This window comes from Trachemys scripta, chromosome 13 (assembly GCF_013100865.1).
Source record: "Trachemys scripta elegans isolate TJP31775 chromosome 13, CAS_Tse_1.0, whole genome shotgun sequence".
Lineage (NCBI taxonomy): Eukaryota > Metazoa > Chordata > Testudines > Emydidae > Trachemys > Trachemys scripta.
In genome coordinates, this window is record NC_048310.1 from 1,374,514 (window position 1) to 1,402,434 (window position 27,921).

Genomic DNA, 27,921 nt, shown 5'->3' on the forward strand with positions numbered 1-27,921 from the left:
CTTGTGCACATTGAATAACTGACATGTGGAACTCTCTGCCACAAGATGTCACCAAGGCCAAGGACTTAGGAGGATTAAACATTAATATGAATAATGATAACATCCACATTATATGACAGTCTAATCTCTCATGCTTTAGGATGTAAATCAACCACTACCTGATGAGGGTTAGAATGTGGGACAGGAAGTGATGCTGGACAGAATGGGGAAACACTGAAGAATGAGCTGGGACACAGTCTCTCCCTGGTGAGGCTAGTAAATCTGGTGGAGTTGCTCGGAAAGAGTAACACTGAAGAACCCTCTCGCTGAAAGCACACAATGTCCATTCATCAAAGTGATGTGAAGACTTCCCACTAACCCTGGATGACCAGGTCGCATCAGTATCTAAAAATGCCACTTTTCACCTCCAGCTTACTGGTAACTCCTCCCTTTCCTCCCAGATGAGGATCTGACCACAATGATGCACACATTTGTCACTTCCAGGCTAGATTACAGTAATTCACTGTGTTTGAAGCAGAATGTAAGAATAATGCAACAGCTCCAGCTGATGCAAACTGCGGTTGTCCACCTCTTCCATGGTTTAGGGTGCCATGAGAACATTAACCGCATGGCACTGTCCCTCCACTGGCTCCCAGTCCATTTCCAATGCCAGTTTTAAGACTGCTTGAAGATTAGGACCAATTAATGACTCAAGACCAGTTACATTAGAGATCAAATTCCAAACTGTAAAATGCCAAGAGAGTTGGGCCAATGCAAATCACAAAGTCCAGAACAAAGCATGTGACAGCCAGGGACAAAGTGGTCTCAATCAAAGAGATGTGGCTATGGAACAAGCTTCCAGAGAGCAGAAGACTGCAGAGTTCAAGCCCCTTCACAAGTGTTGCAAAACCTTCCTCCAGAAAGAGCCCTTCCACCAAGACAAGACTGATATTGGCAACACCAACAACCCCTCCTATCTGTCACACTCACAAAACACACATTACAAACTGCCGGCCCCTGCAGAGTTTTCAAAAGCCAAAAAAGGGAGAAGAGTAAGACACTCTGTAAAGCTCACTAGGAACTTTGCTATTGCCAGTCTATTTTACATGGGAAGTGATCAGACAATACAATGATGTGTGGCACAACAAAACTCTAGGTGATATAAACAGAAAGGAAGGGACATCTTCCTTTGTGCAGATTATGCCATTATTTTTCATTATAGGGTTTCACAGACCTTTCTGTAAAGCAGCTGAAAATGGGCACTGTCAGAGACAGGATACTGGGCTAGCAATAATTATGTACTCCATTTTTCCTGAGAGAAGATAATTTTGCTAGAGTCACATCCCTGTCCTTTCAAATAAGATCTGCAAAAGATCTCACTTTACTTCTCAGGGTCCTTCAATGGAGATCTCCACTAAACAGGAAAAGAATATTTAACATCCCTGATGTTTCTAGGATAAAAGTAAGCGAAAGAATTCAAACACTTTTTAGGCAAAAAACTCACAATTTTTTTCCTTTACAGGTCACCTTTAAAATCACGTAACAGGCATTTACTGAGAAAGGAAGATGCATTCTCACCCTGTAGATTCCCAACATTAAGGCAAGCCTCTCTTTCAGGTGCAGACTCCACTTTAACCACAGCTGCCAGTAAAGTCCACTCCCGGTTAGGATCCGGCTTCCCCTGCTTAGGAAGCTTGGTGCTATAATGTGTGTAGCACAGACCAGCAACTTCATCAGCTGACCACATGGCTACAGCTGCCACATCAGCTTCTGAACAGAATTGGGATACAGCATAAAAACAACCAGAAAAGCATCACCTGCCCTTCCCAGTCCACCACCACATATTACCCTTTCCTAGTACCCCCGTCCAACCCCCCCAGCCTCCCTAGTGTCATCAGTTCCCACCTACACATCATCATAATACAGCAGAACTTTATTTGCAGGTGGTATTTCAAACAAGCTAATCCCCTTAGATGTTTCCCAGAGTCGCTGGAGGGCTGGAGAAGTGCCAAAGAAGGCGGTGGCTAATAGATAAGGCCCTGGACTGAAAGTCAGGAGACCCAGTTTCTATTCCCAGCTCTGACCTGCCATGCACAATTCACTGCTCCTCTCCCCCTCCCCCTCCCACTGTCATTCAGACTCTCCTGGGGTCTGCAGCGCGCCCGGCACAAGGAGGCCTGGTCACAGGGAGCACCCCTAGGTGCCACCATAACACAACCAATCTCTGGCCCCCGCCTCCTTTCCAGCCAGCTTAGCCCCGCCTACGCGCCGGGAGACAGCGGTGCGGGTGGGGCCGGACAGGGAACCCCGGCCGGGACACTCACCCGGGCCTGCCGAGCTCCCGGCTGCTCCGGAAGCAGAGCCCGGGCCCCAAGGCGAGCTTCGCCCGCGACCTGTCAGGAGGTTGGTTTCCGCGGCGACGGCCGGAGCCCCCCGCGCACGAGGACGTTTGCGAGCCGGCGCGCTCTAGGGCCGGGGGTAGAGGAGAGCGCATGCGCAAAAGTCCACCCCGTGCCGGAGACTGCAAGGTTGACCCGGACGTGGCTGTTCGCGCGGGGCTCGCCCAGGAGCGCTGCTGGGAGGGGGCTCGCGCCAGCCGCGGGCCCGCCAAGGCCTACAGCTCCCTGGCAGCGGGCGAGGGGCGGTACCCCGGTTACCACAGCCCCAGAGCCAACCCTTCCCGGGCAGCCCTGGGGCAGGAGGCCACCCCCGGTAGGAGACATTGCACCCCCGCCGCGGCCCCAGACGGGCTCCAGCGCTCGCCCCTGCCCGCCTGGATCCAGGCCGCAGGCCGAGGGACCCCGCAGCTCTTTGGCGAGCCGCCCCGGAACAGAAAAGGAACTACATCTCCCAGCATGCCCTTGGCTGCTACCAACCGGAAAGGGAGGGGTAGCTGCCCGGCTGGTGCGACCTGCGCCCTGAGCTTGCGGGGAGTGGGGAGCCGGCCGCTAGAAGCGGGCAGTGGTGCGGTGAGTGGGGAACATGTATGCCCAAGGCGTCGGCCCCGCTATCGCTCTCAGGAGACTTCCCCAAACTGGATTAGCAATAGTGGTGGCCTTGGCTGGCAGCCCCCAGCGAAGGAATTGGGTGGAATGAATAGACAATGCATCTTTACCTGAAGCCTAGCAAGGGTCAGAGGTATGTGGACCCCACCAGGAGAAGTTAAAATAGTAAGAAAGGAAAGAGAGGTTCTACTTGAGGACCTGGGCAGCTTTAGGTACCAGGCATGCACGAGGATGTGACTCAATTTCCATTTCTGAGCTTCTTTTCCAGATTTGCCTAATATTCAGAAAGGGAATCTAGCACCTGCCTTCCAGATTTGAACATCCTCAAAGTTCAGAAATACTAAGGTTCAGTTTGGGCCACTCTCTGTTACTTCATTTCTCCCAAGTCTCCACTATAATTTGCTGTAGAAAAAGTAAGCTAAAACTTAATAACAAATGCTGGCCTCTTCTCAATGCTAACTAGGACCAGAATTGCTATTTTCAACAACCATTACCATTTTTTTTAGTTTGATTTCCCATAAAAATGACAGTAATATTGCATTGGCAAGTTCTCCACAGAAACTAAGAGTGGAACAAAAGAACAGCAAAGCACCTCAACTTTTCCTCATTATGTGGGACAGCCTTACAATATGGATCCAGATATCCTCTAATCACACAAACTGAAAATTGTTCCACTTTACTGCAGTTTTGCAACAATGCAGGAAGCAGGCCTGCATTCTGTGCACATCTTGTAACCATACCACCTGATATTTTCAGACTGGGGGTGTTGATTATTCAGTAGGTCATGGGAGACCCTCCTGTTTACAATAGTAAACCAGTGCAGCATAGTTTTAGAATGCACTGTGCTCCTAGAAGCAAAGGACCTCATTCTAGACTCTATATGCAGCCCATGACAAATGAATGAAAAGACTCCCACTTACTTCAACAGGCTTTGGGTGGAACTGATTATAGACGGGGTAACTCCACTGTCTTCACAGGGTCCCGGTCCCACTGCGGAGGGGGGCAGTGTGAGTTTGTTGCAGAGCTACTGCTCGGGGATGGGGAACCTTCTGGCATTCCAGCCTCCAAAATCATCCAGGCTGCACCTTCTGCATGACTATGTGCTAGCTGAGGGGTGCATAATATAGTAAGAGGAGGCCCTGAAACATAAACCCTTTTTCAGAGGCCCAGTATGAAGCCTAAGGCCTGAACTAAAGTAATGGTCAAGATTTTAACATAAAGCAAAGTTAAGCTGTGAGCAAGAGGCAGGCCCTACTCATAGTCTGGCAAGGAAAGGGCTGATGTTGCAAAAATACATATACCTAAAAGGTACTGGACACTAGAGATATAAACATGTGCCAGGATGGCACCATGACCACTGATACTAGTACATTCCACACAGATAACAAGGAACATGCTGACCCATCCCAAAGACAGGGTCAAAAGGATATGATGGATAGTGTTGTTTTGTCCAAACCAACATGTACCAGGTGAGAGGTGGCACCCTAACACATAGAGGGGTTGTACCTCAATACATCAGGAGTGATGTGTAACTTGTTTGTACTGGTGTATAAGAATGCACCCCTGAGGAGGTGCCTTTGTCTGGCCTAGGCGGTAGTGGTAAATCCTGCCACTGACTGAGCCGGTCCATTGTCAGAGAGCACATATGTACTAGCCCTGGTTCTCAAATTTTTGTAGTGGTGACCCCTTTCACATAGCAAACCTCTGAGTGCAACCCCCTTTATAAATTAAAAACACTTTTTTATATATTTAACACTATTATAAATGCTGGAGGCAAAGCAGAGTTTGGGGTGAAGGCTGACAGCTCGTGACCCTCCCATGTAATAACCTCACAACCCCCAAGGGGTCCCAACCCCCAGTTTGAGAACCCCTGTACTAGCAGAACTGTAGATATCTGATCTGGGGAGCTGGAGACTGTGTTTCATTTGGCAATAAACCTGGCCGGCTGCCTTCATACCTTATCGAAGTCTGTGGTCACTGGGTGGTTCGCTCGAGATCTGCTGTGCCATATATCTGCGCAGAGCTGGGACCGCACCCAGGGAGAACACATACACACACACAGCTGACTTAACATTGGACAGAGCAGAGCACCACACTGGTGATGTCTGATGACACTGGGGGCCTCTGCTGCAGGTGATGGGTATCTCAAAGCCATGGCCTGGAGTAGGGAAGCACCTAACTGCAGTTGCCTAGGGCTAATGCTGAGGATTGAGAGTACCTACTGCTGCCATCGCAAGGTTCAAGCATGCTCAGCCTTGGAATTGCCAACCCTCCTGTGACTAGAAGCTGCAGCTGTCTAAGGCTGGTCTTTGGCAATTGGCCCCACGGCTGTAGCCAGAGAAGCTACAGGTGGCTCTGTGACTATTGGGGGCCATTAAGCTAGGAGCAGAGAAAGAAATTGGAGTTAACCTTAAGGAACAAAGGTCACCCATAGAAAAGGAATGTCAAAGGGAGCAGGGAAAGAGGAAGGTCAGGGTTACAGGGGGAGAATAGGACCAACTGACTGGGGAGCACAAACAGGGTAGAAGGGAAACACATGAGGAAAGGTGTTGGTGACCAGGTATTGGAATAGCATGTAAATCAGAGCAAAGGGAGAAAGGCTGGTGATTTCAGGGTCCCAATGGCGAATTGCTTACTGAGCCAGGATTGGGGAAATGGTGTTTGCAAGTGGCTTGCTCAAATGGCAGAATGGGCACCAGGGGAGGGGATTGTCAGAACTGATTGGATATCTGCTGGCTGTGGAACTTCATTGAGCTGAGGCCAGGATCACTTATAGTGACTGGTGAAATAGGGTGGTACGGGTGACATGACTACAGAACTTCTGAATAAGGAAGGAGCTAAATAATGGAGATATACCTATCTCATAGAACTGGAAGGGACCCCAAAAGGTCATCGAGTCCAGCCCCCTGCCTTCACTAACAGGATCAAATACGGATTTTACCCCAAAACCCTAATTGGCCCGCTCAAAGATTGAACTCACAACCCTGGGTTTAGCAGGCCAATGCTCAAACCAGAGCTATCCCTCCCCCTGTGGGGAGTTTCCCCTGATCATTATGAAAGTTCTGCTCACTGTGGACACTGGTAAACCCACATGGGTACAGCTCAGTGAGAAAAATTGGGGGCTGAGGAAGCAGTGTATGGCAATACATATAGGCTTGCAGAGGTGTGTGATCAAAATGAAAAATGTCTCAGATTCAGTACCAGGTTTACAATGGTGCCACTAGGCCCACCTCAGAAGGGGCCCACAGATATGTTTGGCGCCGGTCCCACAAAAGGTTAATCTGGCCCTGTACCTCCCAACCCAGTGCTGGTTCCTAGCAAGCAGTGGGTGGGAAAATGGAGGAAAAACTGCAGTTCTACCAGGCTGGCACCGAGGTTGAGCTCCCACGTGATCCTGCAGGACAGGGATCTGCAGACCTGTCACAGGTGGGAGGAACCTCTTCAAACCACATGCTCCATCCCATGAAGTCCAAACCTGGCTGCACGCAGGCAGGTAAAACCCTGGATTAGGCACAGCTGCTGCCACCCCACCACCTTCCACACAAACACCAAGCAAGAGGAGGCAGGATAGTGCCGTCTTTTATTCATTTACAGGAACCATGATACAGCAACTTTCACTGGTCTCTTCAAGGCAGGAGCAACCTTTGGCCACGATCCTTCATTACTGAAGACAAAGCAAACATCTTCCTCCCAACCGAACATAGGCAAGGATCAGCAGCCTCTCACACTGAGGTGCCTTCAGCAGAAGGACTGGGCTCGACCTCCTTCTTATTGTCTTCAGGTTTCATAGCAGGAAACAGCAGCACTTCCTGTGGGGGGAACCAAACACCATCAGCTTCCCCCCTCTCCCTATTCCTCACCTCCCATTCACATTCCTTTTTGCATAAAAATAAGAACCCCTAAACCAGCAAGTTGTAAGTACTTGATTCGTGCATACTTAAATATTACAAACCCTCTTTACTTCCTCAATGCTCAAGTTGGATTTCCCCAGGTCCCATAATGGACATCATGAAACTCCAGGAGTCAGAGAGAAAACCCCGGAAATGCCTAATTCAGAAAAAATTTAATTTTTACCATTACGCCATTTAATCCCCCACAATGGTGCTTATGGAGTGTGGATTTCAGCTATAACTCTGAATTTCCTGGTCTTTAGAATGAGATGTGGAAGGAGACAGGTGTTTCAATCAGAGTCTCATATTACATAAGTAGCCTTATGTTTTACAACTAGAGAGTACCTTGCAGGATTTCTTACACCCTATTTCCTCCAGTATCAGGGGGTAGCCGTGTTAGTCTGTATCTACAAAAACAACAAGGAGTCTGGTGGCACCTTAAAGACTTTAAGGTGCCACCAGACTCCTTGTTGTTTCCTCCAGGTGGTCCATTACCTTAATATTATTGGAGTCTGTAAGGAACATGGTGAGCCGATCGATGCCCATGCCCCATCCAGCTGTCGGTGGAAGTCCATATTCCAATGCAGTGCAAAAGTTGTCATCAATGAACATGGCTTCATCATCACCTGCTGCTTTTGCCTAGATGATTAATGAACAGTGAGACGTAGTTCCCACTGCCCATAGTGCAGGAAATGTCAACACTCCTAATTCCTATGTCACCACAAAGGGGTGCTACTACATTCCTAAAACCTAGGAGGCTATGTTCCAGGAGGGTTTGAATATTTGTAAAATCAGCTGAAGAAATGAACAACAGGGGGGTGATCTTACCCCTCATCCCGGGGTATTATCGTCTGGAGAAGTAGTCTGAAGGCTACATCACAGGCTATGTCTACACTAGAGCCAGGACTGATGCTCTGAGATCGATCCACCGGCGGTCAATTTAGCAGGTCTAGTGAAGACCCACCAAACCGACAGCAGATGGCTCTCCAGTCAACCCCTGTACTCTACCCCCGATGAGAAGAGTAAGGCAAGTCAATGGGAGAGTTTCTCCTGTCAATCCCCCGCGGTGTAGACCCTGCGGTAACTTGACTTAAGGTACGTCGACTCCAGCTACATTATTCACGTAGCTGGAGTTGCATAGCATAGGCCAACTTACGGCAGTAGTGTAGACATAGCCTTAGAAAATGACATGGGTGCTGCCCACAACATCTAATTCTAACCAAGTTAAATGTCTTGTGAAACAGTGTTTCTGGCACTCAAGCTGCACAGGATTCCTTTTGGCATATGTGAAGAAATGTACCTAGGGATACTGGAGACACAGCACTCAACTAGTACCAGAAGAAGGGATTATAGGCGGTATCTTTAAAACTTTTAGTATTACATTTCAATAGATAATCTTGTCAATATCTCCTCTCATAATCAATATAATTCATAGCTGAACTACACCCTGATGGCAGTCTACAGCAGTTGCATACATCGAAGTTATATTAAGAAAGTGTTCAGGAAACAATTGTCTAATGCAATAAGTATTTTGTTCTTGAAAAAAGTTAACAAGCTCTTTTGGTTCTCCATTTTTTCCCATCTTTCCCATGTGTTTTGTGCCAAACTCTTCCCTCTGTGCCTGCTGCACCACTCATTTGTCCTCTAACAATTCTCCATTTGGTGGCAGGCAGAGCTGATAGGACTGGACTTGATGTAGGAGATATTTCTTACAAAAGCTTATGTTAGACCCATCTGATTGAGAGATTCAGTGCCAGTAGATTCCTGTGATGTTAGTTTGGAATGTTTAGAACAGCCAGTAGGGGACACAGAAAGAGGAGATAGGACTCTGTGTAAACTGGAAATACACATTCTGGCATTCACCCCAACCACAAATGTTTTCGGTCTCTAATCGTACAATTCCCTACCTTCGCCTGATCTTCAAAAAACTGCCGCTGCCGGAAGGGGTCGTTGAGCTCCGTGTATGCATTGCATATTTCCTTCTTCATCACAAAGAGTTCAAAGCGTTCTGTCAGTCCCTGCTGAGAGCGATGCCTGTGCAGAGGAGATAAGTCACCAGGCAGCTCAGAAACTAACAGAGCTTCCTCATGAAAAACAAGGTCACTGTTTCAGAAGAGATGTCCACTCTGACAGTCACCACTGTGAAACTCCAGGCCACTCAGTATAGACATTTCCCCCCTGTATTTTATGCCCTATGAAATGGGCTCCTTGGCTCAGGAACCAAGACCTGGACAAGTGTCAGACGTCCAAAACTGCCACATGGAACCAAATCTTTCATAGAATCATAGAATATCAGGGTTGGAAGGGACCTCAAGAGGTCATCTAGTCCAACCCCCTGCTCAAACCAGGACCAATTCCCAACTAAATCATCCCAGCCAGGGCTTTGTCAACCCAGGCCTTAAAAACCTCCAAGGAAGGAGACTCCACCACCTCCCTAGGTAACGCATTCCAGTGCTTCACCACCCTCCTAGTGAAATAGTGTTTCCTAATATCCAACCTGGACCTCCCCCACTGCAACTTGAGACCATTGCTCCTTGTTCTGTCATCTGCCACCACTGAGAACAGCCGAGCTCCATCCTCTTTGGAACCCCCCTTCAGGTAGTTGAAGGCTGCTATCAAATCCCCCCTCATTCTTCTCTTCTGGAGACTAAACAATCCCAGTTCCCTCAGCCTTTCCTCATAAGTCATGTGCTCCAGACCCCTAATCATTTTTGTTGCCCTCCGTCGGACTCTTTCCAATTTTTCCACATCCTTCTTGTAGCGTGGGGCCCAAAACTGGACACAGTATTCCAGATGAGGCCTCACCAATGTCGAATAAAGGGGAACGATCACGTTCCTCGATCTGCTGGCAATGCCCCTACTTATACAGCCCAAAATGCCATTAGCCTTCTTGGCAACAAGAGCACACGGTTGACTCATATCCAGCTTCTCGTCCACTGTGACCCCTAGGTCCTTTTCTGTAGAACTGCTACCTAGCCATTCGGTCCCTGTCTGTAGCAGTGCATGGGATTCTTCCGTCCTAAGTGCAGGACTCTGCACTTGTCCTTGTTGAACCTCATCAGGTTTTTTTTGGCCCAATCCTCTAATTTGTCTAGGTCCCTCTGTATCCGATCCCTACCCTCTAGTGTATCTACCACGCCCCCTAGTTTAGTGTCATCTGCAAACTCGCTGAGAGTGCAGTCCACACCATCCTCCAGATCATTAATAAAGATATTAAACAAAACCGTCCCCAGGACCGACCCTTGGGGCACTCTGCTTGAAACCGGCTGCCAACTAGACATGGAGCCATTGATCACTACCCGTTGAGCCCGACGATCTAGCCAGCTTTCTATCCACCTTACAGTCCATTCATCCAGCCCATACTTCTTTAACTTGGCAGCGAGAATACTGTGGGAGACCGTATCAAAAGCTTTGCTAAAGTCAAGCTTTCCTTTTCACAGACAATTTTTCTCCTGGGGATAAAAAAGGTTGTCATGATTTCACGACTTTATATAAAATCTCATACTCTTACCATTTGGCCAAAGGGCTCATGATTTGGGGATGATCACAGATGAATGTGGGATTGATACAGGTGACTTCCAGAAACTCACCAACAAGCTGAAAAATAGGAGGACCGAACTTTCATGTTAGAACATCTCATAATGAAGGGAGATGCCATAAGACTGAGATGACTCACTACTTCAAAAGCCTACTTAGGGCAACGTATTCACTGACAGATATGAGTCCCTGCAAGACAGGCCAAGCATCCTGCTTGGAGAGGTTAAAATCTGATCTAGCCCAGGACTGTATAAAACACAAGAGTATTGTCTAAACTTCATCCAGTTTAACAAGAACTCCAGTGTCAAAACATAAACCTACCGCTATTACCTACAGTGTCTCAGGGTGGTATTGGAGTTTAATTCCAGTTTTGACATCTGTGGCACAAGCCACTAGACAAAGCAGCCAGAAAAAAAACAATCAGGCAATAGTTGGGGTGAGAAGAGGCAGAAAAGAGGAAAACAAAGCAAAGGGCCAGTATGTGTATTATACATTTACCTTACATTTTGGAGGGACATGTGAATCTAATTACACTCTTCTCTCCACTCATGCAGAATGTGTGTGTGTGTGGGGGGGGGGGGGGGGGGTGCTCCACAAAAAAAATTTGATCCCCTATTTCTTTCAGAGTTGATCTACACTGCTTCTAACTGACTGGGAGGAAGTGTCACTGCAAGGTTATAAGGCAGGGGTGGCCAAACTTACTGACTCTCCAAGCCACATATGACAATCTTCAGAAGTTTGAGAGCCAGGCCGCACCTAGCAGGGCTCGGGGCTTCAGTCCTGTGGGAGGCGCTTGCCGGGGCTTCATCCCTGCTCTTACTAAAGCCCCGAGCCCCGGCTGGTGCATGTACCCTGTGGGTCTGAAACCCCAAACCCCTTCCCCCCCAGTCTCATAGGTGGAGAACGAGATGGGGGGCTGGGGTGAGCCGCACTTTAACTGTAAGCTACATGTGGCCTGCAAGCCACCGTTTGGCCATCCCTGTTATAAGATATTTCTTCCTACCTGGGACCATCCACTGTACTAAAATAGCTCTCTCTTATCCTACTAGCTCAGGAACTAGGAGGCCAGGTATCAATCCAGAATCCTCTACATCACTCTGCCACCAGTACAACGTGTTCTGTTATAAACATACACAGAACAACATCTCTGGGGTATTATTGAATTCTCTTTGGCAACAGGAAAAGGGCTGAATTAAATTCCAGTGTGTTTTCCTAGATGTAGCCAAACATCCCGATTCACTGAAAGTCTCATGTACATCTCTGCTACACAATCATTCTATAGATGCTGCAGTCCCCCCACCTCCACAAAGCCAGCACCTCTGACCTCTGGACTGGTAAAGGCAAGCAAGACTGCAAGCCATTTCCTTTCTTCACCATGAACCCCTATGGAATCTGAACTGAGGTCCTTTCAGAGGGCCAGATCCTATTCTCCATATGTAACCTACTATTGAAAGAAGCCTCTGTACTAGATCATTGGAAAATAGTTAACATAATGCAGATTTTTAAAAAGGGCTCCAGAGGTGATTCTGGCAAACACAAGCCAGTAAGCCTACCTCCAGTACAGGGCAAACAGGTAGAAACTATACTAAAGAACAGAATTATCAGGCACACAGAAAGACACGAGTCAGTGCAGCTCTTGTAAAGGGAAATTACGCCTAACCAATCTATTTGAATTCTTTGAGGGAATCAGCAAGCATGTGGACAAGGGTGATCCAATCGATATAGTGTACTTGGATTTTCAGAAAGTCCTTGACAAGGTCCCTCACCAAAGTCTCTTAAGGAAACTAGTCATAGAATAACAGTGAAAGTCCTCTCATGGATCAGTAACTGGTTAAAAGATAAAAACCAAAAGGTAGGAAGAAATGGCCAGTTTTCACAGTGGAAAGAGGTAAATAGCAGGGTCTCCCAAGGATCTGACCTGGGACCTGTGCTGTTCAACCTATTCATTAACGATTTGGAAAAGGGAGTGAACAGTGAAGTGGCAATGTTTGCAGATGATACAAAAAATTTCAGGGGAATCTCACAAGACTGGGTGACAAAATGGTAGATGAAATTCCACACTGATAAATTGAAAGTAATGCACATTGGAAAAAATAATTCCAATAAGTACCCATATATAATGATGGGTTCTACATTAGCTGTTCCCACTCAAGAAAAAGATCTTAGACTCACTTTGAAAACTTCAGCTCAATGCATGGCAACGGTCAAAATGCTAACAGAATGTTAAGTACCATTAGGAAAGGGACAGCAAATATTGTAATGCTACTCTATAAATCCATGGTGTACCCACACCTTTCATACTGCATGCAGTTCTAGTCACCTATCTCAGAAAGGATATACTGGAACTGGGAAAGATTCACGAAAGGGCAACAAAGATTATCAAGGGCATGGAATGGCTTTCATATGAGGAGAGATTAAAAAGATTAGTGCTGTTCAGCTAAGAAGATAAACAATTAATGGGGCATATGAAAAAGGTGTATAATAGAACCAATGGTATGGAAAAAAAATGGAGAAAGTAGTGTTACTTACCCATTCCCACAATACAAAAAACAGTGGTCCCCCAATGAAATTAACAGGCAGTAGGTTTAGTCTAAACAAGAGGAAGTACTTTTTCCCCACACAATTAACATATTGCCATGGGGCATGGTTATCACCAAAAGCATAACTAAGTTAAAAAAAGAATTAGATAAATTCATGGAAAACAGGTCTGTGACGCTATACCCCATATTCTTCATAGAGATATTGTTATGATATGAATATGGCATAACTAAGATGTGTTTTATGCAAGATGGGTCTTGTGAGATATCATTGGAAAGGTTATGATTAGCTAAGTATGATTATCCTATTTGCATGGATATTTATTTCTGTATAGAAGTTAGAAATATTGACTATCAATTACAACTGGGTTTACACCTGGAGAATGCAATCAGTCTGGATAGGCCATTAGAAAAAACAATAGGTCTTTGAAGATGCTAATCTCCCACCTTCCTTAGAAGCTTTCCTGGGATGCCACAAACAACCTCTGACTCATGGCTTTGACACTGCAGAGTCATGTGATCACATCACCTGGTACTGGACTCCCTAATAGAATACCAGTATTTTTCCACTGGGGGTGGGGGGAGATAACCACACTGGGGAAAAAAGGGTTCCCGCCCTATGTAAAACTTATTTAAGGCCAAGGAGTGACTTAATCAGTGTTTTTTCTTCACTGAATTCCTGCCTAAGGCGACTGTTGGAAACATCTAAGGGTATGTCTACACTGGCAAGTTTCTGCACAAGTTATACCACTTTTATTAAAGCGCTGGAATTAAACCACTGTTGCGTGTCCACACTGTGCTCGTGACGGTGGAGCGTATCCACATTATCAGCTCTTGCAACGGCAAAGAGAGCAGTGTACTGTGGTAGCTATCCCACTGTGTAACTGGCCGCAGGGTGCTTTGGGAAGGGTTTGCAGTGCCTCATGGGGCAGGCACAGCATCACATGATGCAGATTTCCCAATCCCACTGTTCCATGGGCATCCTACTACATTGCCAGCTGCTTGTCAACTGAAGTGTGCGCGCGGGGGAGGCAGAGTGTGTGTGTGTGTATGGTGGGGGAGGAGAGAGAGACCGTGTGTTTTGGGGGACAGAGTGTGTCAGCATGCTGTCTTGTAAATTCAGACAGCAGCAGGACCAACCAATCCTAGGCAGGGGGAGGGGGAAACCCTGACCATCAGCCCCCGCCTCCCTCCCCAGCTCTCTGCACAGCACAAGCATTACGCATTAATGATTTGCTTTGTGTCCTGGAGCAGATCAGCACAGCATGCAAGGGCTGTCAGAAATGGAGCTTTGAAAGGGAAGGGGCACATGTCTCCAGGGTAGCCGAGTTCAAAACGATGACCAGAGCGGCCACTTGAGGGATTATGGGACACTTCCGGAGGCCAACTGATTGCTTTCTGCGCTGCAATATGTTTACTCTGCCAATACAACGCTGGAGCCTCTGCACTTTAAGGCTTATTACTCTCGGCTAAGTGTTTTTTTTGCAACGCTGCAACTGAGGAGTTTCTGCGCACAAAGTTGTTTGTCAGTGTGTACACTTCGGGAGTTACAGCACAGAAAGTGGCTTTACTGTGCAGTAACTTGCCAGTGTAGACAAGGCCTAAGAAACAAAGAGAAAGCGGGGGAGAAGAGCTGAACCCAGGCTGGGAAGATGTCTGGCCTGTGAAAGAAATACCTGGAGTTTTAAGCTGCAAACAAGAGCAGCTTGTCTTCAAAAACCTCTGCAATCTGCCATAAAACAACATTTAGGGTGAGAAATTACTACTTGTAACCACTGAGCTATCCCTCCCCAGTTTCTTTAGTATATTAAACTTAGTTTGCGTGTGTTTTATTTGCTCAGTAATCTGCTTTGATCTCTTTGCTAACGCTTATCATTTAAAATCTATCTTTTGTAGTTAATAAACTTGTCTTTGTTTTCTCTAAAACCAGTTTGTGGAATTCATAACTGGAGGGCAAAAAGCTGTGCATATCTTCCTCCACATTGAGGGAGGGGGCGAATTTTATGAGCTTACGCTGTACAGTTCTCTGTGCAGCACAAGAGGATACAATTTGGGGTTTACACTCCAGAGGGGGTGTGCACTTGAGTGCTGGGCAGTTCCTTAGCTGAACTTTCCCATGCAGAGCTGATCTCAGTGTCTGTCTTTCTGCAGCTGGCTGTGTCCCTACCTGTGTGTGTGCTGGAGGAGGACTGAGGGCCAGATCTCAGGATTATGAAAAAGCCACCTCCACTTACCTTATCAAGAAGCCTGGCCGTGGTCCTGGGAGGTGGACACTCAACACCTCTCTCCACACAAATAGCATCAAAGAACTTGCGAGTTTCTGTTTCATAATGCAAAATATTAGAGAAGCTGTTCATATAATCAGTTCTTCTCCCCCTCCTCCCCACCTGCAGAATGATCCGGACACAATGGAGAAGGACTGGAATGACTTTCAGTATTTTCTGTCATAATACACTGTGAGACATACCAGCTAAGGAATACAGTTTCAGCCTTCCACAGAGCACGAAGGGCAGTATTAATTGCTGCCAATTTAAACTCAAAAATAAGATTCCTAATCCCAGACTCTAGATGCTCTGACAACAGTTATAAACACAATCCCACACAGAGAGCGCCACTGTGGACAAACAGCCAGTCTCAGCATAAAAAAAAAAAAAAAAAAATCTATCTACAAAGATGACCTATTCCAGTGGTCCCCAACCTTTCTGTTGCAATAGCATATTCATGTTCCCAGAAGAGTGTGGCGGGCGCCAGACGACCAACTGCCGAAATGCCGCCAAGAACTGGCATCATCGAGAAGTGTTGCTGCCGAAATGCCACTGAGAAGCAGCGGCATTTCGATGGCAACGCTTCTTGGCGTTGCCACTTCTCGGCAGCATTTTGATGGCTGGTTGTCCAGCGGCCGCACTCCTCGGCGGCGGGTTGTCCAGCGGAAGCGCTCCCTTGTCAGTAGAAGGGTGCACATAAATGCCCCGGCGGGCACTATTGCGCCCACAGGTACCGCGTTGGAGACCACTGATCTATCATTTCTCCCAAATATCTGCTCAAACTGAGGAGTTTTGAAGAATGTCCTAATGGTCAACAGATTTGGACCATTTCAGATCAAGGAGGCAGTGGGAGGATACTCCAAAGTTGACAGGTCCTCAAAGAGCATATCTGCCAGCAGCCTTCACTCTCATAAATCAAGGGGCTCCTATGTTAAGCACTTCTGCTGATTGCAGTAGCATCAGTATCACACAAAGAGAGGGCCAATCTCTCAAGTAGGCAGGTCCCAGAGCTATTTTAGGGCTAACAAAACGAAATCAAGCAGCTGAAAAAGCCAGAAAACCCATGCAGATCCTAATGTCACATGATCATGATGAGATTTTCCACTTAAGAGAACTACCAAATTGTTCACTAGCTTTAGTTTTCAGATATATTTAAGGTGTAGACCAGTGGTTTTCAAACTGCGGGTCGTGACCCAGTACTGGGTAGCGGAATGCAAGGCACTGGGTTGCGCCAGCTCTGCTCAGCACTGCCGACTGGACTGTTAGAAGTCCCGTTGGCGGTGCTGCCTGGCTAAGGCAGGCTAGTTCCTACCTGTTCTGATACTGTGCTGCGCCCTGGAAGCGGCCAGCTGCAGGTCCTAGGCCGGGGGTGGGGGGGAGAGAAGGGCGGCGCTCCACGTGCTTCCCCCACACTGAGCACCGACGCGCAGGGGCAGGTGGAAGAGTCATGCAGAGTCACTTGCGCACCTCCGCTTAGGAAGTGGACTTGCTGCTGGCCACTTCCAGGGCACAGCGCAGTCCGCAGTGCCAGGACAGGCAGGAACATAAGAACATATAACATAAGAACATAAGGAAGCCTGCCTTAGCACCTCCACTGCGCCACTGACCAGGAGCTGCCCAAGGTAAGTCTGTTCCCCAATCCCCTGCCCCACCCCTAGCCCTGAGCCCACCCCAAACCTCTCATCCCTGGCCCCACCCCAGAACCATGGCCCCCTCCTGCACCCTAGCCCTGAGCCCTCCCCTTCACCCCAAACCCGTCATCACCAGCCCAGAGCTCTGACCCCCTCCCACACCCTGAACCCCTCATTCCCAGCTCCATCCAGCAGCCCTCACCCCAACCTTCTGCCCCAGCTCCGTTAGGTCGTGGGCATCAACAATTTTCTTCAACTGGGTCACCGGAAAAAAAGTTTGAAAGCCACTGGTGTAGACTGCGGTATAATGCATTATAGCCTTGTCTAGAGGTAGCAAGGCTCACATCTGAGGGAAAAGATCATAACTACCCAACCAAATCATTGCTGCTATGTAATCACCTAAAAGCAGCTCTCCACAACTGTCAACTCAAGGGACAAATGGCAGATGCATTTTCAGCCACAGGGCCCCATATAATCTTCCAGTTGCTACACCAACCTATTTGCACTCCATGCCCTATGTGACGGTGCACCCCATAAGGCTTTATGGAGATATGCTTATGAATGTACATATGACATAACTGGAATATGTTTTATGCTACATATGCCATGTAACATCTCTGTAAAGGTTATGATGCACTGAATCTATTCATCCTATTTATATGCATGTATCATTTTTGTATTCAAAGTTATGAATACTGGCTGTGTACTTGCTTGATTTCTAAGTAGCCTTAGTAAAGCATTTGGTCAGCTTCTTGAGAAAGGAATGTGCAAATTAAGTGCCCCATCAAGAAACACTCAAAGGACAATGAGAAAGAGGAGGGGGTCTCCACCCACAAGAGAAAGTCTATTTAAACCCCGGGGAGAGCCCTCCATTTTGTCTTCACCCCCAAGGATACCTGAAAGAAACTGGAACAAAGGACAGTAACTACAGGAGGTGTGAGTGATTGCTGGACCCAGAATAGAAGGAGACTAGTCTGTAAAAGGAAGCTTATTGGAATTCCTCTGAGGGTGAGGTTTTATCTGTATTCAGTTTTCTTACTCTATTAGACATAGACTTGCGTATTTTATTTTACTTAGTAATTTACTTTGTTCTGTCTGTTACTACTTGGAACCACTTAAATCCTACTTTCTGTATTTAATAAAATCACTTTTTTACTTATTAAATTAACCCAGAGAATGTATTAATACCTGGAGGGGCAAAACAGCTGTGCATCTCTCTCTCTATCAGTGTTATAGAGGGCGAACAATTTATGAGTTTACCCTGTATAAGCTCTATACAAGGTAAAATGGATTTATTTGGGGTTTCGACCCCATTGGGAGTTGGGCATCTGAGTGTTAAAGACAGGAACACTTCTTAAGCTGCTTTCAGTTTAAGCCTACAGCTGTTAGGGGACATGGTTCAGACCTGGCTCTGGGTTTGCAGCAGGCTAGCGGGTCTGGCTTCAAACCAGGCAGGGCACTGAAGTCCCAAGCTGCCAGGGCAGGAAAGCAGGGGAAGAAGTAGTCTTGGCACATCAGTTGGCAGCCCCAAGGGGGTTTCTGTGATTCAACCCGTCACACCCTAATAACTACCAGATACAGAGGGTCTTCTCTGCTCCCTAAGAGACAGACGAAACAGAGATACAACACTGGGTGTCAATGCAGTGAAAACACTTCAAGACAGGCCTCCTCACTAACTCTCCCAACAGTGTCATGTATACACAATGAAGTATTAAAGGCAATCAAGCAGAACCTTGCTGACCCTTACAAGAACTTGCAGGGCATCAAGACTACACTCTGAAATCTTGTAGTTAAATCAAACAAAACCACAGTCAGGCAACCCCATCTACTCAGCTTACATGCAGATCTGAGCAGAACACAACCTTGTAATAAACAGTATTAAAGGCAGCTTATAGATCAACATGGACTGGGGTTAGAGGTCTTTGCCCCATAATAGCGAGGGGGAGGTGAAAGCACACAGACTCCTCATCTGACCTTCAGTCTCAAAGTGATCCGTTGCTGGAAGTTTCACTCCCAGGATTCTCTCCAGTTCACACACCATGCTGATTTTCCGGAAGGGTGGGGTGAAATCTATCTCACAGGCATGGCCATCAGGACCATCTGGGTGATAAGTGACCTTGTAACTTCCAGTAATGTGCTTCACCATTCCTACAAGATAAAACTGCACTTAAAATCAATGCCATGCTGTATCACATGCTATCTTCACACTGATTCTTATTCTCCTTTAATTAATATTAGTTAGGTCACCTGAAAGCAGCTTTTCTGTGATCTCCATCAGGTCGTGATAGTCTGCATAAGCCATGTAAAACTCACAGGTTGTGAATTCAGGATTATGAGTCAAATCAATTCCTTCATTCCGGAACTGGCGCCCAATTTCGTATACCCTGTCCATGCCTCCAACCACCAACATCTAAACAAAAAGAAATCCAGCTGGTCACATTAGCCTTCTGAAATGAAGTCAAGAAAGTTCTGACTAGCACAAAATTGCACAAATCTACATTCCCAAGCTTATCAGCAAAAAACAGAGGTAAAAGGAGCACTAGACAAACCTAATGAACTCTGGTTCAATTATCCTGACATCCACTATTCTCCAATCAATGTGGGCCTCTTTCCTGCTCACCTCTTTAGCCATGCTCCACCTCAGCAAGGTTGCTTTTGTCAACCCAATTAAATCTGCTGGCCTTTAGTCTAATCGTTACTTCAGTCTTATGTTTCACATTTTGGGAAGGCAGATAAAGTCAGAAAAGTGTGATGCTTAGCCCACTGGGGGAATCACCTCTCACCTTGTGATAGAGTTCTGGCGCAATTCTCATGTACAACTTCATGTCCAGTTCATTGTGATGCGTAATGAAAGGTTTAGCCACAGCTCCGCCTGGAATAATATTCATCATGGGAGTTTCAATCTGATGAAAAAAAATGTGTTAAACCTTAGCTCAAATACTCTCATGCCCCCGACTCAATCATACCCTCCCCTCCATTCCCCATGCTACAACTATTTTGATAATGTGTGTTCAATAAATACTTCCGTTAAAGAGAGAACCTGGCTCAGATATAAAATCTCTACATTCTATTTATTCATTCACCATCATGAGCAGAGAAATTATTCTGAAATAAAAGATTTTCCTATGTAGTCAACAAGGTCAGTCTATTTAAGCCATCTTCTCTATCAAGAGCTTAGCAGGAACAACTATATTCTGCACAATTAAGGAGCTGTGGAGTAGGCGAAGGAACAGGGATTGGGCCAAGCTGTTGAAGACATTTTCAGCCTCCAGCAGAGAAAGTCTGGCTTCTCAGGAATTCTAAACCTTGTAAAACTACACTGACAAGTGAAATTATGTATATGAAAACAAAAGTTAATCAATCCTTCTCAATGTGTCCCATCTGCTCCATTTCACCGATTACACTAAGTTCCTTGGGGCAGCAACTGACAGCAACCAACTGAGAAATAAATACTGAAAGAAGCAGAATGCCTTTCACTACCTGAACACTTTGCAAAAACTACACTACTTTAAATGTAATTGCTTTGGTAAAAGATGGGGGTTTTAATTATTTAAAATTAAGATATAAAATATTGCATCTGAAAAAGTTTCCAGGAGCATAAGGACACTATACGGCTAGATCTGTTATTTTAAAATTAGCTGGGGGGGGGGAGAGAGAAGAGAAGGGGTCTGTCTGCATGTGTGTCTGTGTGGAGAGACAGAGTTCTGGAGCCCCAAAGGAGTTCTACAGTATACAATGGTTTTCAAAATATGTGTCTTGTAGATATGAGCACGTAGGCAGGCAAAATCAACATGTGATTTCTCTCTCTCTGGGCTGCAGCGCTCCTGGAGACTATGCCAACCTAACTTTCACGGAAGCTGCATTTTTCAGGTGTTTAAAGGTGCATGAGTAATGGAGTATAACCACATGCCTCACAACTTAGTCTATTCAAGAGTACTATACATCACTAGGCCCAAATAAAGAGTAAAATGCCAGGGAACGGAAGGATCTGCCAGGTATATAGATAAAATAAACATTTTCTAAAAACAGCCATCAGTGATGGGAAGAAGGTGATGTGGCATGGCAATTCACCCAAACGATGGCAATACCAATGTTACCCGCTCCTCTTTCAACAGGGCTCCCCAAGATGTGGGCAATTTTACAATTTGGTTAGGCTCCACAAGAGTCTGCCTCGTTCTACCCACTGTCAGGGTTGTGCTGACCAGTCAGCTCTAACCTCCACACAAGTAAAGTAGGGGTTGCAGGCTGCATGTCCCACTGCATTAGGTACCATACCACCACTAGGGGTCCGGCGCTTGGGTTGCATTAGCAGGAATTAATCCAGCTCTGTTATTCATTTAGGGACAGTACAAAACAAGCACTTTTTTATTCCAACTGCAACCATTTAAAACAGGGAAAAACAAGGAAAACGAGTTTCTCATACTGATTCAGAATGAGACTCAGGGTTCCAGTGGAAGCAAAAAGGTCTGTCCACAACATAGGAAATGGAAGCCAAATGGGAGTCTCTATTGAAGGAAGATTCAGAACGGATCTAGGATCTGAAGGGAAAGAGTAACTTTTGTAGAGTTTGTGTGGCAATGCCTTCCCAAGTCACTTTGTATTAAAGACACTGGCTGTTTCTCCTGCACGGTAGTTAATTACCAGCATGATCACCAAGCCTAAATGGCCTATTTGAATGGTAGTTTACAAGTGATTAATTTCAGGAAAATAGGAAACGTACAGTCATGAAGTAATGGCACCTTGACACAGCACATATCGGTGTTTAATATTTGAGAACCGCAATATATTCATTAGTTATTTCACACAAACAACTCCACTAGCAGCTTTTGTGGATCAAGTAGACAAAGTGGTTAAAATTTGCCAAGTAGTGGGTGGCAAAGAGAGTCATACTTTGAGAGTGGAAGTGGAAACAGAAATTTGGAAGTATTAGAAATAAACAAGTCTTTTGTTCTGGTATGTTGTTTGCTGTTATATCTTGCATGAAACATAGGTAGTATTTATTGTAAGTTAGATTGACTCTTCTTTTTTGGGGTGGGTGGGGGGAGGGGAGAACGTCCCCTCATTCTCAAGGGTGTTATTTAACAAACTTCAATTATGGAAGAACGCAATGGGGGAACAAAGATAATTGATAAATTGAATTGCTAACTTGGGGTTTGCTCAGTCAAAGAGCAACCCTCAGAAATTGCCCTGTCACCTGAAAGGGAGCAGACAAAGAAGAATAAACTCTATTGCACTTAGTGTGCTTTGTGGCTCCATGGCACAAAATTGATAGAACATGTATACTGAGCCAAAGTCAATATGTATATTTTTCCCACTCCCATGCACATTTTGTACGTGAGGTGGGGTTGGTTTCTCCTCGGGGCTGAAGAAGTGTGAAAAAGACCAGCACACAGAGAGAAGCAAAGTACCAAACCTTACCTCAAGAAAGCCCAACTCATCCAGGAAGCTCCGGAGGTATGTGATGATCTTTGCACGGATTATGAACTTCTGTCTCACATAGTCATTAAGAATTAAATCCAAGTATCTTTGACGAAACCTAGTTTCCTGAAAAGGATGGATAATTTTAGAACAATCTAAATTATACTTATTGCCAAAGAGAAAAAAATAAAACTTGATCTTCATTTGGTGCACTGATACCAATGATACCACACACACAAAATCTGCCAGTTTGGCTTCAACACCAGGAGTGGTTGTTACCTTGTCTTTGAGCCCAAAGTGAAGGTGGGGCAACATGTGCAGGCATGGAGAAAGCAGAGAGATTTCGCAGGGAATAATGCTCAGCTCCCCTTTCTTTGTCTTTCCAGGACTCCCTTGAACTCCAATAATGTCCCCCCGACGCAGCTTGTTGTTAATGTGGATATATTCTTCCTCTGATTTGTAGTTCCTGCAAGTGGAAAAATAAACACCTTTTAAGCACTTTTTGTCCTTAGATCAAGCTCTGCTGAATCTCTTTCCACTCAAAACACTTAATATTCAAGTATCAGAGGGGTAGCCGTGTTAGTCTGTACCCACAAACGAGGAGTCCAGTGGCACCTTAAAGGCTAACAGATTTATTTGGGCATAAGCTTTTGTGGGTAAAAAACCCACTTCTACTCCATGCATCTGAAGAAGTGGGTTTTTACCCACAAAACCTTATGCCTAATTAAATCTGTTAGTCTTTAAGGTGCCACCGAACTCCTCATTACTTAATATTCACTTATTGGCTAGCATAGGAGCCTCGAGGTCCTGTACTGTGTTCACCACCACCTGGCTAGAGACTAGGAATCTGAAATGAAGCTCACAGGCATAGGGAAGAAGAAGATGTCATCTGCTAATCTGCTCCTCTCAGAAAGTACAGTCTGATTTAGAATGCTGCTATGGCTATCCCTAGTTACCTGGAGTTTGCCATAACTTGCAATTTGACTCCCTCTCCACGGAGATCATAGAAGATCAGTTTCCCTCCAGAGGCACGTTTTGCATGGATTCGACCTAGAAACCCAAAGTTAGATGGTCCAATGGTTACAGCAAGTCAAAGTCAGAACACTTTCCATTTTCCCAAAACAAAGATACAACTCCATGCCCAAGCCAAGGCACAGCATCACTCCTACCTTGTACCCAGGCAACATATCACCAACCTCCATCCCATCATTGGTTAGCAAGGTAATAGAATCTCAGAATTAATCCCTCTCATCAGACCTGCTTCCTTGCTTGTCAAGGACTCTAAAGCTCTACCTTCTATCCCAAAGGTCCCAACCCTGCTACAGCCTTAGCACCATGAGGAATTGCTGGGCAAGGTCCACAGAGTTGTGGAGGCATTCCCATCTATCTCCCTCCAAGAATGGTAAGTGCTTGTCTTCACAAAGTGGCAGACTGTCTCCCCCAAGTCCCAGTTGAGTCTTTACCTGCCACTCTCACTGTAATGTCTCTCAGGTGATCTCCTGCCTGCAGGTGGCTGTACTTCTCTATGAAGTCTGTGAGGGAAAGGCTTACGTGGAACTTGTGTGGGTAAGGATCTTCATTGGTTCCTTTCAGCTGCTGGATTGCCTGACTGCGGATCTTGTAATATTGCTGTCATCAGTCATAAACAAGAACATTTATGTTAGACACCAAAGGGATTGTACAGCTCACAAGTTAAAGCAGAGCTGATTTGACTTGTGAATATTTATTTGACAAGTCAGACAATACCTGAGTGACTAAGGCTTTTTCACCTCAGAAGAGTCAGCTCCTCTGACAGAAAGCACAAAAAAAAGGCAGAGGGCACTTAAGAGGTTGGACTAAGAAGAGGCTAAATGAATGCAGTGATGAAGCAAGAAGAAGAGAGTCATTGCTTTAAGCCATTACCATTCAAACCTTAGATACAGTAACTTCTCACTTAACATTGTAGTTATGTTCCTGAAAAATGCGACTTTAAGCGAAACGATGTTAAGTGAATCCAATTTCCCCATAAGAATTAATGTAAATGAGGGGACTAGGTTCCAGGGAATTTTTTTTTACCAGACAAAAGACTATTTTTATATATATACACATACACACACACACATATACACACAATAAATTTTAAACAAACAATTTAATACTGGTACACAGTGATGATGATTGTGAAGCTTGGTTGAGGTGGAGGAGTCAGAGGGTGGGATATTTCCAGGGAATGCCTTACTGCTAAATGATGAACTAGCAATTGGCTGAGCCCTCAAGGGTTAACTCTCACAGTCTACAAAGCAGCAGGAATGGAGGGGAGGGGGGAGAGAAGAGAGAGAGAGAGAGAGTGTGTGTGTGTGGCATTTCCCCTTTAAGTACACTGCCTTATTAATTAGATCAGCTTGCTGAGACCACAGCAGCTGCTGCCAGCGACCTCCCTCTGTCCTGAGCCCTGCTGTGTGTCCCCCCTGCTCTATGGAAGATGGGGTCAGCGGGGTGCAGGAGCAGGGGGGCACCCTGACATTAGCCCCTCTCTTCTTCCCCTCCCCCCCGCACAGCAAACAGAAGTCTCAGGGAGCAGCTCCAAGGCAGAGGGCAGGAGCAGCACATGGCAGTGGGGGGAGGGACAGCTGCAATTGTTAGCCTCCTGGGCAGCTGCTGCACAGGGAACTTAGGGGAGCGGGGAGCTGATAGGGCGGTTGCCTGTCCACCCTGGTTCCAACCACCCACCAGCTAGCTCCACCGGGCTGCTCTTCCTGCAAGCAGTGGACAAAGCAGGCAGCTGCCAAACAACGTTAGAAGGGAGCTTTGCACAACTTTAAACGAGCATATTCCCTAACTGATCAACAACGTAACAACGATAACCGGGACGACTAAGTGAGGAGATACTGTATATCCTCTCCCTCAGGCAGGTTTTTTGGGGAATATTAGTAATCCTTGCTTGCAGCCTCACTGTCCAGCTAAGAACATAAGAACGGCCACACTGGGTCAGACCAAAGCTCCATGTAGCCCAGTATCCTGTCTTCTGACAGTGGCCAATGCCAGGTGCTTCAGAGGAAATGAACAGAACAAGTAATCATCAAGTGATCCATCCTCTGTCATCCATTCCCAGTTTCTGGCAAATAGAGGCTAGGGACACCATCCTTGTCCATCTGGGCTAATAGCCTTTGATGGACCTATCCTCCATGGACTTATCTAGTTCTTTTTTGAGTCCTGTTATAGTCTTGGCCTTCACAACATCCTCTGGCAAAGAGTCCCACAGGTTGACTGTGTGTTATGTGAAAAAATACTTCCTTTTGTTTTAAAACTACTACCTATCAATTTCATTTGGTGACCCCTAGTTCTTGCGTTACATGAAGAAGTAAATAACACTTCCTTATTTACTTTCTCCACACCAGTCATGATTTTATTGGAAGGTTGGAACATAACTCTAGTGAAATGCTGCTAATGACACTCCTTTTGCAGGATAAATCCCGTATCTCAGTCATTCTATAAGATAGACCATATATGCTCCTAGCTAGCACAATATATAATGCAGGGAGCAGATTTCTTATTCAGCTGAAATTAGTTATATTAATAAACTGGATTTTTTTGATCATCTTTATATTGTGCATAATTTTTTTTTTTTTCCACATTTTAAGTAGTAAGGTAGTACAGGCAAAATTCCCATTGCAGACAGTTATTGCCTTCTTCAATGAGTGGCCAAGCAAGCACATAAACCAAACACCCATCTGAAATAGCCTCCCAGCTAATGTTCCTGAAAAGGTGCAGTTCAGAGCTGGCGCAGGCCATAGTTCACTTCCCTTCTAACTCTCCAGCTCAGCACTGATTAGCAATCAAACAGGAATCAGTAAGACTTATTCTCATAGTCCTAACAGGCATTGGCCAAACTACTCACATTGGGGTCCAGGCTTTCCTCATCAGCTCCATTGCAGTTCTCAGATCCCAGGGTCAAGGCAGATTTGCTCAGATGCTTCTCACTTTGCTCTTTTTGCTTTGCCTCTTTGTCGGCTACTTTTCTCTCGGCCTTCAAACGTCTCTTCAGCTCACTAGAAAAAAGAGAGGAAAACAGACACAGAAGCCACTTTGAAAGTCACAGAAAGAAACACTTGCCAGAGAGGTTCTGTCCAAGGGTCACCTTATACTTAACTCTCTCTCATCTCCCCAAGAGGATATGCTGCCTTGCTCCACCTCATAGGAAGTGATAAGTACCCAAATTCTATTCTGAGCTGCTCCAATCTCTCACCTTACAGTCAGCAGTATCCAGAGAAAGCAGTACTAGCTGGGCATTGTCTCATATAGAGGAAATGTGCTTGTTTTTTTCTTGACCCTACACTGTTCACCTTTCACACCCCTAGAAACTTTACATAACAGACAGTCAAAATAAGGTAAAAGTCTTCAGTGAGAGAAGCACCAAGGATAATCACAGTACAGTTTGAAGAAACTAAAGTGTTTTCCCCCTGGGCACAACAGATATAGAGTCTCCAGTCTATAACAATCACCATGCATATCTGTAACCTACTTAGGCACCAAATGAAATTAATAGGCAGCAGGTTTAAAACAAACAAAAGGAAGTTCTTCTTCACACAGCGCAGTCAACTTGTGGAACTCCTTGCCTGAGGAGGTTGTGAAGGCTAGGACTACAACACGTTTAAAAGAGAACTGGATAAATTCAGGGTGGTTAAGTCCATTAATGGCTATTAGCCAGGACGGGTAACGAATGGTGTCCCTAGCCTCTGTCTGTCAGAGGATGGAGATGGATGGCAGGAGAGAGATCGCTTGATCATTGCCAGTTAGGTCCACTCCCTCTGGGGCACCTGGCATTGGCCACTGTCAGTAGACAGGATACTGGGCTAGATGGACCTTTGGTCTGACCCCGTACGGCCGTTCTTATGTTCTAGGCTCAAATTCTCAAAAGTATTTAGCGCCTGACCTCCACTGAAGTAAATGGAAGATAGAAACAGCCTAAATACCTTTGAGGATCTAGGCCTTAATCACTCCAGGACCTCTGCTCTACCACGTGCTCCACAGACAAGTGCCAAAGCACAAAGGTTTCTATGGTGCCCCAGGGCCCCCAGGCAAAGGGGGGGAGATGCCATGAGAGGATTCATCAGGGAAGGTCACTGACGCCGCAAGACACTCGCCCACCACCTGTAGCGCCCCGGGCAGGGCTTCCCGGGCAGGGACTTCATGAGAAAGGAGGTGGCGACACTCAAGACGAGAGCAACAAATCACCAACCTTCTTTGGTCATGAAGTGCCTGGAGCCTTCGGAGAGCGGGGCAGGCGGCGCGGGGAGGCCGAGCCCGCCAGGCCCAGCCAAAGCGGCCCCGAAGGAGCCGAGCGACTGCTGGGTTCAGCATGGCGCGGGCGCGAGCGCTCGGCTCTAGAGACCGTCACCTAGTAAGAAACAGACACCGGATCAGCGAAGGGCCGCGTCTCCCGGGGCCCCGCCCAGGCCGCCCGCTCCCCAGGTCCCGGCACAGACCCCCAACCCCGCGCTCTCACTTTTTGCTAAGAGGGGCCTCAGCCTCCACCACGTCACTGGCCGGAGCAGCCCCGGCCGCCGCCGCCATCTTCCCGGGCCGGTCCGAGAGAGAAGGAGCACTTCCGGGTCAGAGACCATGTGGGTCAGGGCCTGGCGACATCCTGGCTTGTGTGCGCGCGCAGATAGGAAGGGGCG

The 27,921-nt window shown here is 46.4% G+C and overlaps 2 protein-coding genes across 11 annotated transcripts in view; both read right to left on the reverse strand.

Moving 5' to 3' along the window:
- ADAT1 (adenosine deaminase tRNA specific 1) overlaps nt 1-2,687 on the reverse strand; it is a 50,986-nt gene extending 48,299 nt beyond the window's left edge. The window contains exons 1-2 of one of the 8 annotated variants that reach the window (XM_034788186.1): nt 2,304-2,684; nt 1,558-1,749 (exon numbers count right to left, since the gene is read on the reverse strand). In XM_034788186.1, the coding sequence (XP_034644077.1) occupies nt 1,558-1,726 (169 nt within the window). In that variant the 5' untranslated portion in view covers nt 1,727-1,749; nt 2,304-2,684. Of the gene's footprint in view, nt 1-1,557; nt 1,750-2,303 lie in introns of those variants that run through there. The other 7 variants (XM_034788183.1, XM_034788182.1, XM_034788185.1 and 4 more) reach the window with 7 other exon arrangements.
- Nucleotides 2,688-6,545: 3,858 nt separating this feature from the next.
- Nucleotides 6,546-27,886, reverse strand: KARS1 (lysyl-tRNA synthetase 1). Of its 3 annotated transcripts, none has more exons than XM_034788243.1 (15): nt 27,747-27,869; nt 27,480-27,638; nt 26,139-26,289; nt 23,725-23,890; nt 23,218-23,311; nt 22,541-22,727; nt 22,262-22,387; nt 19,627-19,746; nt 19,091-19,253; nt 18,818-18,991; nt 15,183-15,268; nt 10,386-10,471; nt 8,782-8,908; nt 7,370-7,513; nt 6,546-6,793 (listed from the first exon to the last, which is right to left on the reverse strand). In XM_034788243.1, the coding sequence occupies exons 2-15, from the start codon at nt 27,599-27,601 to the stop codon at nt 6,707-6,709; spliced, it is 1,833 nt and encodes a 610-aa protein (XP_034644134.1). In that variant the 5' UTR covers nt 27,602-27,638; nt 27,747-27,869; the 3' UTR covers nt 6,546-6,706. The 3 variants fall into 3 exon arrangements, with proteins under 3 accessions (XP_034644134.1, XP_034644136.1, XP_034644135.1); XM_034788244.1 differs by lacking the exon at nt 6,546-6,793 and adding an exon at nt 7,078-7,246 and having other exon boundaries at nt 7,352-7,513; XM_034788245.1 differs by lacking the exon at nt 27,480-27,638 and having other exon boundaries at nt 27,747-27,886.
- Between the last annotated feature and the right edge of the window lie 35 nt (nt 27,887-27,921).